This window comes from Cricetulus griseus, chromosome 6 (genome assembly GCF_003668045.3).
Source record: "Cricetulus griseus strain 17A/GY chromosome 6, alternate assembly CriGri-PICRH-1.0, whole genome shotgun sequence".
NCBI classification, from domain to species: domain Eukaryota; kingdom Metazoa; phylum Chordata; class Mammalia; order Rodentia; family Cricetidae; genus Cricetulus; species Cricetulus griseus.
The window spans coordinates 71,791,133-71,806,238 of NC_048599.1; the positions used below are offsets into that span (position 1 = coordinate 71,791,133).

At 38.6% G+C, this 15,106-nt stretch overlaps 2 protein-coding genes across 8 annotated transcripts in view; one reads left to right on the forward strand and one right to left on the reverse strand.

Moving 5' to 3' along the window:
* Positions 1–379, reverse strand: part of Immp1l (inner mitochondrial membrane peptidase subunit 1) — a 44,188-nt gene extending 43,809 nt beyond the window's left edge. For all 4 annotated transcript variants that reach the window (XM_027422321.2, XM_027422320.2, XM_027422324.2 and 1 more), the window contains exon 1: positions 231–379. The gene's annotated coding sequence lies outside the window, so the exon portion shown is untranslated. The remainder of the gene's footprint in view (positions 1–230) is intronic.
* A 73-nt stretch (positions 380–452) lies between these two features.
* Elp4 (elongator acetyltransferase complex subunit 4) overlaps positions 453–15,106 on the forward strand; it is a 205,347-nt gene continuing 190,693 nt past the window's right edge. For all 4 annotated transcript variants that reach the window (XM_027422316.2, XM_027422314.2, XM_027422315.2 and 1 more), the window contains exons 1-2: positions 453–703; positions 5,296–5,331. In XM_027422316.2, coding sequence (XP_027278117.1) covers positions 484–703; positions 5,296–5,331 — 256 coding nt within the window. In that variant the 5' untranslated portion in view covers positions 453–483. The remainder of the gene's footprint in view (positions 704–5,295; positions 5,332–15,106) is intronic.

The following is a 15,106-nucleotide window of genomic DNA, read 5'->3' on the forward strand; positions in this document are numbered from 1 at the left end:
TACAATTATTCGGGTAAAGATGGTCTCGCGTGGGGAAGACGGGGATAACTTTCCTTAGAAACGAGAAAGGCGAAAGTAGCGTCTCTCTGTGCTAAACAGCAGGGGAGACGCGAGCTCTCTAACTCCGGGTGGCTAGAGAAGCCCTACTGGCGAATGGCTACTCCAGCCTTTTCTTACTCCGCGGGAACGCAGGCACTCCCACACCAAGAATGCCCAAGGCCAGTACCCACCTGTGGCCCAAACACCAACAGAAGTTCCTCAACCAGAGCTCAAGCGGACCTGCTTAACCTGGAACCTGTACGATCCTCCTGCTTTACGTCCAGAGCACTTTTCAGCAATCGGCCTTGCGATTGGTTGGGCAGCAAGGAAATTCTCGTTTCTATTGGCTTCCGGTAGTAGATAGGCGGGACTTTAAGGCTGTCTCTGACAGGCCAGCCGCTCAAGTTCCCAGAGTTCCTATTGGCTCTTAGCAGGAGTGTCAAGATGGCGGCGGCAGCTACCTGCGGCGCGGGAGTCCTCAGCTCTGGGTGCGTGGCATCCACAGCCGGCCGGAGCAGCACCACCAGCTTTCAGAGGAGGAGCAAGGCCTCTGGGGCTGACGGAGGTGGCCCTCGGCTGCTGTCCATTGCGGGCACTCGACCGTCGGTGCGGAATGGACAGCTGCTGGTGTCAACCGGGCTCCCAGCCCTGGACCAGCTCTTAGGTCGGTTCAGAAAGATGAGGGCGCATCCCAGAGAAAACATGGGGAGGGACTCCCGGGACAGCCCCTCACCCCTACGCCCTGCCCAGCCTCGCACACCCCTCTCCCCTTCACTGACGGGGTCGGGGTAGCCTGCTATGATAAAGACAGGGCGGGGGCAGAAGACTTGCATGGAGATGTCTTAAGATCTGTGCACTAACCCCTCCCTAGGACCCACACTCCTTGCTCCGCTCTGCCCAGCAGATGACCAGGACTCCCTAAGTGCTTTTACCCCAAAATGATTACTAATGTAAAAGAAACATGAAAAGGAATTGACTTTTAGGGTCCTCTGCTGGTCTCTGCGACACTATCCTTCCAATCCCAGATAGCTTAAAACTGGGTCTAACCTACAAAATTTTAGGGTTGTAATAGAAGAGTTTCTTAAGAAAATGCTAAAAGTATTCCCCTCTTTTCCAATTCGGCTACTTATCTCTTTAAATTATAGGCGGTGTTGGCTCTAAAAGAGTGGATGTTAGAGATGTGTGTTGACTCAAAGGAATGGCAGTACGGATAGTTCTACCCCTAGTTTCTTAAACATGTACACATATATATCAGAATCTGTGGGATTTTTTTTCATTCGAAGCCTTCTGCAGAATATACTTATTTCATAGGAATGATTTGTTGAAAGAATTAACTAAATTAGGTTGGTGGAACAGACTAAATTATGTCCGAATGCTGCTTCTTAAAAACAGATGTGTGCTTACGTTTTGTAAGCATTTGTTCATAGTGTTTGCTACATGTTAAATATGGTACATTTTTATAATATATTACAATTGCTATTGCTTATTGTTGTACTTTATTTAGCATTTTCTCTGGCTTTTCAAGTAAGTTAGCAAAGAGGAAAATAACAAGTCAAGCTATCAGAAACAGTATGGCTTCTTGATTCTATTATTCTACTATTTCATATTCTAAATGGATCCTAACTGTTTTCTACATGAATTTAAAATATTTTCACATAATTGTTTTCACTCCATTGAGTTGTGTGATGCTAGGAACATAATTCAAAATGCATAGTTGGCAAATATTTCACTTTTTTCCCTTCTGACCTCAGTTGTTATTAAAGATTTGAACCCAAAGCTTAGAAGATTGGCCGGTTTTAGTGAACTCTCATCCAGACAGAAATTAATCTATAAGCTTTAATGACAGCAAATATTTCCTAACAATCTAGCCTGTCAATCATTTCTACTCCTTAAATGTTCATATTTTTAATTTAATGGGATAGGTTCATTTATTCAGTTGATACTAATCAAACTATAAACAAAAGGTGCATTTTCAGTATTGTGTATTCATTTTCTCATTAAAATAGAAAAATGTGCCAAGACCAGAGCCTGGCACGAAGTAAGTTTTTATAAGGTCTTGATCGAAAGAATAAGGAGGGGGGAAAAAGAGTAAACAAGAAATGGTAAGTATGAAAAATAGAGTTTGGCATTTGAGCTCCAAAAACTGATTCAGAAATTTAATGGTATGAATATTCACAAAACTCCTGGCCAAGTGAAGTGATCTTCAGCTTCAGATTTAGTCTCTGTACTTACAGCACAGATATTGCTAATTTGTGAGAACTATTTTCAGGGAGTTTTGACAGTTTACAGAATTTAAGATTAATTGTTTAACTACAGTCTCTTTACTCCTACCAAAAAGAACTTAGGTCATTAAAAGTTATTTAATTCATTCCTATTTGATAGTGTTTTAAGGACTTTTCAAGAACATAAGATTTATAATTTTTGAGTGACATTTTCCTAAATTATCAGAAAAAGAATTTTGTTTGGATCATTTTTCAAAAACCAACCTCCCTCCTTTGTGGGATTTGCAAGATGCTCTGCTTAGCTAGTTCCTCCTTGTCTGTTATTGTTACTATTGTCATCACTTACCGAGTAATAATATGCATTGAGTGATGGGTTCTAATCTGAAAATCATCACAAAAACAGCAAAGGCATCTCTTACTGAGCATGCTGGATTTTACATATTACTTCATTTTCATTGACAAACATCTCATTGTCCCACCATGAGGAAAAAATAGTTGAGCTTGTTAGCTTATGTTTGTGGTCCCAGGGCTGAGAAGGCTGAGAGGCAAGAGTGTTCTGTGAGTTCCAGCTCAGCCTCCGCTAAAAAGTGAGATACTGACTCAAGCTTTAAAACCCTTTGCCTTTTATTGTACTGGAAGTTAGATATGAAAGTTAAGTAGATTAGGGAAGTAGACCAGGAAAATTAGCCAACCTTTTATAGTAACAACTCTGAGTTGGACACTAGAGCATAATTTTATATTCTTAAAAAGAATGACCATTCAGAAACAGATGGAAACAGATGCAGAAATCCATAACTAACCAATGGACCAACCTCCTGTAGTACAATCAAAGTGAGGGAGGACCAAAAATATGAACAAAGGAGTCAAGACCGTGATAGGGAAACCCACAGAATCAGCTGACCTGAGCTAGTGGGAGATCACTGACTCAGGTCTGACAAATGGGGAATCTGCATAAGACCAAACTAGACTCCCTTATTATAGGTGACAATGGTGTGACTGGGACAATATATGAAGCCACTGACAGTGGGTCCAAGACCCAACACTAATGTAGGAACTGACTTAGTGGAGCCCATTCTATATGGAGAGATACCATGCCTAGCCTAGACACAGGAGTGTCGGGGTGGAGAGGTGCCTTGGTCCTGCCTCAACTAGATGATGGGACAGACTTAGTAGACTTCCTAGGGGAGGCCTTACCCTCTCCATGGAGCAGATGGGAGGAAGGAGAGGGGATTGGAAGGAGTGGGAGGAAAAGAGGGAGGGGTAACTGGGATTGGAATGTAATAAATTTTTTAAAAACTGCATAAAAAGAAATAAATAATGAATGACCATTAAGGCATTAAATGTTTGTCTTTTCTACATAAAGGAAGGTAGGATGTAAAGTTAAAAATAAATATCAAAGTTAACAGTGGCCTTTGTGTAGCACAAATTTAAATTCAGCATTTAGTCTAATCCATCTAAAAGCAGACCATACTTGAATCCTTTTGAGTGCTGTCTTAATGTACATTTCACTCTGTTAATCTTGAAATTGTCCTCATTAGTGTTATCTACATTTTAAATGTTACAGTGTGGGAAATTGTCTTGATTTATAATTAAATTATTTATTCAATTTTACAATAAATCAGTTAAAATAGTATAAATCCCAGTGCATCAGAGGTACAAAAGAGAGGGTCAGGAGTTGAAGCTTCAGCCTCAGCTCCAGTGAAATTAAGCAAGCCTAGGCTACACAAACCTCACAACACACACACACACATACACACACACACACACGAGAGAGAGAGAGAGAGAGAGAGAGAGAGAGAGAGAGAGAGAGAGAGAGAGAGAGAAAGAGAGAGAGAGAGAGAGAGACAGACAGACAGACAGAGACAAAGAGATGTTCACATGCATACAAACATATGTAAATGTACTAATGTTTGAAGTGTCTGTTATTGGTAATTTTGAAATTTTTTTCAGATTGTATTCAAATTATATCAGCTATCACCATAAATTAGTATATACCACAGTTTTTTCAATTTATTCTGGAAACATGTTAATAGATTTTTTACTGTTTGACACAAAAAGTGTGCTTTTTGAGTAAGAGAAAAGAAACACTATTAAGGGAACTTTTTATATTAATTTCTCCACATATTTTGCCACTACAAAATATTTTGGGAAAGAGGTTTTTATTGATACTCATCAAAATGTTTTATGGTTTTGTGACATACACACAAATCTTACCAAGAAAACTGTCTTCACTTATTCAACAGCTTTGAATACTTTTGAAATAATGAAACAAATATGTGGTCATTCTTTAGCATGTATTTCTTAATTTTAAAGTATTAGTTTTTGAGACATTAATTCCAAGTACTAATACTTGGAATTAGTATTTTACAGATGAGATGAACAACAAAGTATCATATGGACTGCCTTGCCTCTCACCTCTCTAGCATACTTCAGATATCTGAAAAGTGAATTTTAGTGGCTATTTGAATAATATATTCATGGTATTAGTGTCATTTAAATACTTAAAAGAACTCATTTCAATATTAGTGAAAATGTATTTTTGATTATTCCTTTTTATTTGAATTGACAAAAATAAATTTCACATTTAAGCATTTATAGATTTGGATATGTTATTTTTTCTAAAAATTGTTGGAATTATTTTTTATTTGCTCAATTTGAAAATAAAGTAGAATTTGTAACAGTTACTATGCACATTTGGATCTTGGCTCTTGAGTTAATTTATTAACAATTGCTAAATATAACATTGGAGTGCTTTACCGAAGTTGTATTGAGTGCCTCCTGGTTCTGACCAGAGAAAGGGGAGCACAATAACATATTAGGGAAGTAAATATGATATGTAGTATGTAACTACAGGTAACATGTAACTATATCATAATAACACATTGAACAAAGTATTGCAAAGATAGCTCAAATACTGATCACAAGGGTAGTTTCTAATATTATTGAGGTAACTGTGCTTGGTGAAGTCTAAATTTTGTGCTAAAGAAAATCTAGAAAGTTTGTGACTAATGTTGTTTTTGTGTATCATTTCCAGGTGGAGGTTTAGCTGTTGGAACAGTTCTTCTGATTGGTTAGTATAAAATTCATGATGTGATCCTTCTAACCAATTCTGTTTTTGTTGTTGATTTTTGCTTTTTTTCAAGACAGGGTTTCTCTGCATTATTTTGGATCCTGTCCTGGAACTCGCTCGGGTGACCAGGCTGGCCTCGAACTCAAAGATCCATCTGCCTCTGCCTCCCAAGTGCTGGGATTAAAGGTCCAGCCCCAATTCTGTTTTGCTCATGGTGGTTTTATGAGTTTCTCACTTTGAAACTGAATATTTAAATGATGAGCTCTTCACAGATGTAAAGTCAGTTTAGAACTTGTCTGAATACACTCTTTAATTAAAAATTGAGATGAGTAGGTATCACCCAACATTTAAAAATGGTTACTCTTCACTGTGCACCAATTTAAATTTAATTTAAATTTATTTAAAATATAATGGCAGTTTTTTTCAGAATATCAGTATTAAAAGTGTAATTGTAGTGATTAATTTGAGAAATGGAAGACTTGGTATGTGTACTATGTATGGATGTATAGATGTGTAATACATTTCACAGATCTTATAATTGTCTTATTGAACAAAAAATGGGTAAAGTAGGCTGATTATTTGTTCATTTTTAAAGTGATTAGAGTTCTTATTTAAATATACAGCCCTATATGGCATATTTCAGCATAGATCACAGGATCTTCAAATTACAATAAGCTTCGTCTATCACACAACAGCACCCCTGTTAATGTTTAACCTGTTTACTCGAAACATATATATGTTGTTTCTAGTTTAGTCTTGAATCAGTCAGCCTACTTTTTTTATATGACCCCATTAAAATATTTGAAAATATATATTTTAACACCTCAAATTTTCCCTAAACTAAATGGAAATAATTTGGTGAGCTGGCTGTGAGAGTTAAGAGTGACTCTTTATTCTCCCCGTTGTCTTTTTTTTTTCTTTTATTTTCTCTCCATTTTGTATTTAAATTAGAAACAAGATTATTTTACCTGTCAGTTCCAGTTGCCTCTGCCTCCCCTCCTCCTCTACTACCCCCCAACTAATACCCTACCTATCTCATACCCTTTCTGCTCCCCAGGGAGGGTGATGCCTTCCATAGGGGGTCTTCTGAGTCTGTCATATACCTTGGAATAGGGCCTAGGTCCACCCCTTTGTGTCTAGGCTCAGTGAGCATCCCTCTGTGTGGAATGGGTTCCTAAAGCCCATTCCTATGATAGGGATAAGTACTGATCTACTATAAAAGGCCCCATAGATTTCAGAGGTCTTCTCACTGACACCCACATTCATGGAGTCTGGATCAGTCCCATGCTGGTTTCCCAGCTATCAGTCTGGGAACCAAGAGTTCCCCCTTGTTCAGGTCAGCTGTTTCTGTGGGTTTCACAAGCTTTAGAAACCCAAATTAAGACAATGTATTTTTGATTCATGTATGTGGGTGTTTTGCCTGCATGTGTGTCTGTGATACACATTGTATGTACAGTGCCTGAGACAGCCAGAAAAGGGTGTCAAATCCCATGGACATGGAATTCAAGATGGTTGTGGATGTTGGGAATCACACCTGGCTCCTCTGGAAGTGATTTTTGACCTCTGAGCCATCTCTTCAGCTCTTCTCCATGTTGTATTTTGAAATAGGGTCGCCTCACTGAACTTGAAGGTCACCAATTAGCTATGTCACTGACCAAGATTGCCAAGGGCTCTGCCTATCTCTGTCCCACACCCACACCCCCAGGACTAAGGTTACAGATGCATACTACTATACCTGGCTTTTATATGGGTTCTGAGGATCCCAACTCAGTTCTTCCTACGTGCATGCCTCTGAGCCCTCTCCAGCCCCTATTGTAAGTTTTGTAAGCCATATTCTCATGAAGTAGATTATTCTTCATTTATCAAGGCAGTTTTATGTGTGACATGTACCTGTACACAGTGTGGCTTTTCAGAGCAGTTTATTTATAGTTTCAGATGTAGTGTAACTATGGAAACTAGAGCTAGTGAGTGTTGCTACCCAAAATCAGAAAAAGTCTATGCCTTTAGAATATTAAAAAAAAATAGCTGAATATGAATGTATGAAAGGGGGAATATGAATAATAAATCCTGAAGGTAAACATTTCTTAATACGAACTTGATTCTTTATAACTTTGTTATTCAGAGTTCCATTGCTGTTAAAACTGAGAAAATCAACTAACAGTATGAAAGACTTATTTTGGCTCCTAGTTTCAATAGGTTCAGTCCATAGTCACTAACAAACTGAGGCCGAATACAATGGCAGTGAGAGTGTACAGCCAAGGAGCTTGTCACTCCAATGTATCCAGGAAACAGGGAAAGGAGGAGTCACAGCACATCTTCATACACAGCTATCTTGTCCCTTGGGACTTTTCCTTCAAACTAAAATTCCACTTTTTTCCTCACACACTTTTAGTTCCCTTCTCCATCTTGTGACTCTCTTCTGAAGAGGCTCCATACTAACATTGTCATTGCCCTTGTGTCCTAAGAATTAAATGATTTGTTCAAGCCAAATTGCATTGGTTTTTTTGTTTGTTTGTTTGTTGTTGTTGTTGTTGTTGTTGTTTTGGCAGTTTCACCTCATTCCCTTTATTTGCCCATTGTTCTGGGAATTCACTAAGTAGATTAATCAAATGCTATTGAACAACTTCAAAACTTATTTCACAAAATTGAACATTTTCAGCATGATGAATTTAATGTTTTTGCTAATCCCTATGTAGGTGATCTTCTGCATATTTAGTCTTTCCTGGCTGATAGGACTGAAAATTAATATAGGGGATATATAGAATACATGTTTCTCTGTGTGTGCATGTTTAAGACTGGGTTTAGGTAAATTACAGTGTATGTGCCTGATTCACAAGACAAGACAGATTTTTTAAATTGTTTTTCTGCCTTCATTAATTATACAGATATTGAATATATGAATATTCAATATATATGTATATGTATATGTATATATATCACATGCTTGGCTTTAGGGTTCTGTGGAGTGCCCTCACTGTCAAAGATGCCTGTTAGCTCTATGGAGAAATTGCAGTGCTGTGTTGTAGAAGCTATACAGACTGGGGATGTTCAAGAGCACCTTGAAGAAAACTTCTTAGAGATTGTCTTGGGGGAATTTACACAAACTGGTCAGCAGTCTTGCATGAAGAAGCCAGGTGGTGTGTGTCAGTCACTGTCTTGTGTACCTGCAGTCGTATCAGATAACAGGTAGGCTGAGGAAGAGTGCAGACAAAACCTACAGAGCATTGAGGCTTTGCTTTTCTGTGTGTTTTAACCTGTGACCCCAGCTTTGCAGATATTTTTATTTTTCTGTTTAGTTTGTTTCTTACTGAAAAATTGTTAAATAACAGTCATTTTAAGGCAAAAAGGTGTTCTTTTTTTACTATACCAGTCAACATGCATACTTTTATTTATATGCATAAGCTCTGTTCTTTGGTCAGAACCACGCAGAGCCTGTAGACTAGATAAAAGGGTTTAGTTCTTTCTACCAAGAACAAAAAGAGAAACCACTAAAAAGATTTAAGTAGAATAATAAGATAGTCGGGTTTGTACCATAGTAGTCCTACTTATCTACTCTTTCTTCTTCCACAAAACAGCATCAGTCAAATATGGTTCAAAAATGTTAAGTGAAACAGTCCAGAAATAACAAATTTGTGCATTTTAAATTACATGCTATTTTGAGTAGCATGATAAAATCCCCTCCTGTCCCCATCACAACGTGCCTGGGACATGACTCAGTCCTTTATCCAGCCTAGTCACTTTTTCCAGCTACCCACCCATTAGTCACTTAATTGCCATCTCAGTTATCACAGTGACTTTCAGTCATAGTATCACAGTACTTATATTCAGGTAACCTTGATTTTACTTAATAATGGCCCCCAAAGAACAAGAGTATTAAAACCTGCAATTTGAATATGCTGAAGAGAAGTTGTGAAGTGCTTCCTAATTTAAGAGAAGAGGTGAAGCAATAGGATATTTTGGCAGATCGCTGTTGCATGACTTTTATTATAGCATAGATTGTAATTGTTCTGTTCTATTGTTAGTATTGTTAAGCTCTCAGTATGCCTGATTAAGTTTTATGATAGGGATGTATATGTGCATTTGTGTGTGCATATGCATACCTGCACCTCATACAGACTAGGATAGTATATGGTTTCAAGAATCCAATTTGGTGATGGTTTTGGAATTGATATATAGTTAGACTTTTCTTTGGGCAACCAGCTCGCAAACACCGACATGGAGAATTATTATTATGAAAGCTTGGCCTTTAGCTTAGGTTTGTTCCCAACTATCTCTTATAACTCAAATTAACCTTTTTCTATTAATCTGTGTTCTGTCACCATGACTTTTACCCTTTTCTCATTCTGTATATCCAATTTGTTTCACATCTGTCTCCTTTTCGAGCCTAGATTCATTCTGAGTTCCTCTCTTTGCCTGGAAATCCCACCTATTCTCTTCTTCCTAGTCATTTGTAACACGAATAATAAACATCCAGAGACAGATATTGGGGTTCAAGCTGAAGATCAGAGAAGCAAAGCAGCCAGCCACTAACTCTTACCTCTACCAAGCTGAAATGGCAATCCTGTCTCCATGAATCATCAGAGGCAAATGTCCTGAGTTCCTGTCTCTTCCCGCCATATATTCCTCTCTTAGCCCAGCCATGTCACTCCTGTCTCCACCTCCCTAGTCCTGGATTAAAGGCATGAGCTCTGTTACTCTTTAGACTGATTCATTCTTGTGTAGGCTAGATTGGCCTTGAACTCACAAAGATCCATCTCCTGAGTCCTGGGATTAAAGGTGTGTACCACCACCACCTGACCTCTATGGCTAGCTAGTATGGCTGCTGGGATTAAAGGTGTGTGTCACCACTACCTTGCTCTATGGCTGGCTAGCTTTGCATTTTGATCCCTAGTGGCATCATTAGTTCATAAACAACATATCACCACAGTTATTGGCCATTCAGCTCTTTATTAAACCAATCAGAAGGCACCTTGGCAAAGAAACATCTTCACAGTATACAAAAACACTGATAATGGGGAAATACTGTACTAAACAAGATTTGAGTTGATGGAAAATTTAAGCAGTTTCGGCAGGGGTGGGCCTAGGCCCTATCCCAAAGGATACTATAGACTCTGATGACACCCTATGGAAGGCCTCACCATCCAGGCGTAGCAGAAAGGACATGTGATAGGTAGGGTTTTGGGGGGGGGGCGTAGTAGGGGAGGACGGGAGGGATAAGGGAACTGGGATTGTCATGTAAAACAATCTTGTTTCTAATTCAAATTTTAAAAAATCTGAGAAAAAAAATTTTAAAAAAGAATCATGTAAACAAACAAAAAAGAAGCAGTTGTGGTTATCCAGGCAAGAGTTGTTTCAACATGTCCTGGAGAGGGGGGAGCACCAGCATGAACAAAGGTATTTAAATTCCAGAAATATTTTGATATTAAATTTATCAGAATTTTCAGGTTGAGGAATCTAGTGTATTAGTAAGAAAGGGAAAAGGTGCCATAGATAAGTCCTGACTTTCTGGAAACCAAGAGGGTCATATTTGGTGGACAAGTAGAATGAGTTGTTGAATTTGATCTTGTGCATGTTTGGGGCACAAGATGCTTCTGTAATTAGCATCAAAAGACTGAGAGCAACAGTAAAAGTCCATGACAGCAAGATGGATAAATAAATATGACACATAAATGAGCTGGATGTTATATAAACTTAAGCTACAAAACTAAAGAATGTGGAGTGAAGAAAGATGGGATATAAATTTCAATAACAGTAACCACATAAAAAATGTACACAGAAAAGATACTGAAAGGAAACATTTTTAGTTTGTTTTTGGTTTTATTTTATTTTTTATTTAAATTAGAAACAAGATTCTTTTACTTGTCAATCTGAGTTCCCTCTCCCTCCCCTCCTCCCCTGCCCCCCACTGACCCCCTGTCCCAACCCCTTTCTGCTCCCCAGGGAAGGGAGGCCTTCCATGGGGATCTTAAATATATGTCATTTCATTTGGAGCAGGGTCTAGGTCCTCCCCTGTGTGTCTAGGCTGAGAGAGTATCCCTCTATGTGGAATGGACTCCCAAAGTCCATTCGTATACTAGGGATAAATACTTACCCACTACCAGTGGCCCCATAGATTGTCTAGACCTCCAAACTGACCTCCTTGTTCAGGGGGTCTGGAACAGTCCTATGCTGGTTTCCCATCTATCAGTCTGGAGTCCATGAGCAACCCCTTGTTCAGGTCAGCTGTTTCTGTGGGTTTCTCCAGCCTGATCTTGACCCCTTTGTTCATCACTCCTCCCTCTCTGCAACTGGATTCCAGAGTTCAGCTCAGTGTTTAGCTTTGGGTATCTGCTTCTGCTTCCATCAGCTACTGGATGAAGGCTCTAGGATGGCATGTAAGGTAGTCATCAATCTCATTATCAGAGAATGGCATTTAAGGTAGCCTCTCGACTATTGCTGAGATTGTTAGTTGGGGTCAACCTTGTAGATCTCTGGACATTTCCCTAGTGCCAGAATTCTCTTTAAATCTATAATGGCTCCCTCTATTATGGTATATCTTTTCTTGCTCCCCTCTATTCTTCCCCTGACTAGATTTTCCTGCTCCCTCATGTCCTCCTCTCCCCTACTCTTCTCCCCTTCTCTTTCTTCTAACTCCATCTCCCCTCCCCCCATGCTCCCTTTCCCCTTCTCCAGGGCATCCTGTGTGTCTGTCTCTCTTAGGGTCCTCCCTGTTTCCTAGCTTCTCTGGTATTGTGAGTTGTAGGCTGCTACTTCATTGCTCTAGATCTAAAATCCATGTATGTGGGAGTACACACCATGTTTGTCTTTTTGTGACTGGGTTACCTCACTCAGGATGGTTTCTTCTAGTTCCATCCATTTGCCTGTGAATTCCATTGTTTGTTTGTTTGTTTTTTCCCCTCTGAGTAGTACTCCATTGTGTAAATGTACCACATTTCCTCTATCCATTTTTCAGTTGAGGGGCATCTAGGTTGCTTCCAGGTTGTGGCTATTACAATTAATGCTGCTATGAACATGGTTACATGAACATTTTAACAATGCTTTTGTGAAGATAGTGAGTGGTGAATGGTGGTTTGGAAGGTTAAATTTTTCTATATTAAAATAGTTATCTTGAATTTTTTTTTTTTTTTGGTTTTTCAAGACAGGGTTTCTCTGTAGCTTTGGAGCCTATTCTGGCACTCGCTCTGGAGGCCAGGCTGGCCTCGAACTTATTGATATAAGAATAATTGAAGTTTTGTTTTTTTTTAACGTGACCATTTGATGAAAGTTGAATGGGGAAAATTATTTTTTTATTTAAATTAAAGCAATCTTATTACTGTACCTACCAATCCCAGTTCCTTCTCCCTCCTGTCCTCCCATACCTCCCACCAACCCCCCCCCCGTGTCACCCCATCCACTCCCCAGGGAGGGTGAGGCCTCCCATGAGGGATCATCAAAGTATGTCACATCATTTGGGGCAGGGCCTAGGTGCTCCCCCATGTATCTAGGCTGAAAGAGTATGAATGGGGAAAAATCTTAAAGTAAACATTGGGCAGCTTGCCACTGTTATAGCTGAGTTAATTAATACACCTACACTTGACACTGCCCTCTTCTTCAACTGTCACCAGTAAGCAGGTCAGAAACACCACAAGCATCTTCCTTTTCCTTTACACGCTGAGATTCTCATGAAATGTTCCTTTAGCCATGTAAAGCTCATTTTGTGACTAACAAATGTAAGTATTTTCACTTTTAAGAAATAGTATGAAAGAACTAGCTATATCCTTTAATATATAAAGCTAACCCAGTTACATCAACTTTACCAAGGATTTGTTCTAAGATACTGTGCTGAGAAAGTTTATGAATAATTGAACCTGTGACATTTTTGTTACACCTTAAGAAATTGTTTTTAGCTGGGTGGTGGTAACACATGCCTAATCCCAGCACTAGGCAGGCAGAAGCAGGTGGATCTCAGTGAGTTTGAGGTAAGTAAGCCTGGTCTACAGAGTGAGTTCTAGAACAGCCAGAACTGTTACTCAGAGAAACCCTGTCTTGAAAACCAAAAAAAAAAAAAAAAAAGTTTTAGTAAGTCAATTATAATTGTATACAACAACATACACACATTTCGAGACAATTATTTTAATGACTTCTTCCAAATGTATGTACTCACATAACCACTACTATCAAGATGCAAAACATTTCTATAACTCCAAAACGTTTCCTGCTGTTCAAACAGTTCCCTGGTTCTAAATACCTAAGGTCTTCCTTCTGTCTCCTAGATCAGTCTCATTTGCTCTAGGAAAACATATAAAGGTGTACACTTGTTGGGTCTGGCTTTTCCACAGCATATATTGTCATTTATCTGTGCTGTTGCTTATGTATCACTTTTTTGTTGTTATGTCATGGTATCCCATTTATGAATGTATTATGTCATTCAGTTCTGTTAGTTAACACTTGGTTTTGTTTCCAAATTTTCGCCCAAGCAACTACTACAAGAATTCTTTATTGATTTATTTCTGAACATGCATTTTCATCTCTCATAAAATTGCTAGGCCCTTTAATAAATACTCATCTAGCTTTATCAGATATTCCCAAACTATTTTCCAAAATATATAAACTGTCGCCCATTGCCACTGGCAATTTAGGAACTTTTTATTTGTTCCTCATCCTTGCAGTCATTTCTATTTAAATCACAGCCATTCCTATGAGATATAATGGGTCCTCAAACTGTTTCAGTAGGCATTTTTGATGCTTAATGTTGTGATTAAACATCTTTTAATATGTTTGTTGGCCATCTGTATGTGGATAGTTTGTGCTCTTACTGTAAGGAATTTTAGAACACTTGAATCTGCTAGGTACCAATCCTCTGTCAGGCATATATTTATTGAAAATATTTTCTCTGTCTGCAGTTTGTTGATTTGTTTGTGTGTTTTAGTTTTGTAATCTGTTTTTTGTTGTTGTTCAGCTTTTTTGCTTGTTTTATTCTGTACTGGGGATCTCCCTGAGTAGGCCAAACTTTCCTTCAACTTGGAATCCTGTTGCAGGCTCATGAGTATTAAAATTACAGATGTACACCACCATGCCTGGAGCCTTTTAAAATTATATTTATTTCTTTTGTATATATGTGAATATGTATGTAGGCAAGCCCTTATGGAGAAGTCAGAGGACAGTCTCCAGGAGTTAGTTCTCTCCTATGTGAGTTCCAGGATTGAATTCAGGTAGGTTCTTTGGCTTGATAGCAACTGTCTTTACTTGCTGAGCCATTTCACCAGGCCAGTATCAGTGTTTTCTGTGAAGTTTATACTTGTGTATCCTAAGAAACATTTGCTTACACAGATGTTACAAATGTTTCTTGTTTTTTGATAGTTTACTGTTTCAAGCTTTTACATTTCAGTTGATTGACCACTTAGAATCTTATCTGAGTAGTAGTGTAAAGAGTAAGATGAAAGTTCTGTTGATTCATGATTGACTTTAGTAGGAGTTAAGATCCAAGGGCTTTTTTTGTTTTGTTTTAACATTTATTTATACTTATGGGATGGGGAGCAGTGCACGACAGTTCCTTGTGGAGGTCAGAGGACAACTTAATAGATGTCATTTCTCTTCTTCTATCATGGGGTTCCCAGCACCCAGGGCTTCTAACAATTATCTGCTGAGCCATGTCAGCAGCCTAAGATTGAGGTTTTAAAGGCTTGTTGCTTGCTTATAAATATTAAGTTTCTCTAGGACCATTTGTTAAAAAGTTAATTCTACATCTTCATTGAGAAACAATTGCTCTGTAAATTCATTTCTGAATATCATATCT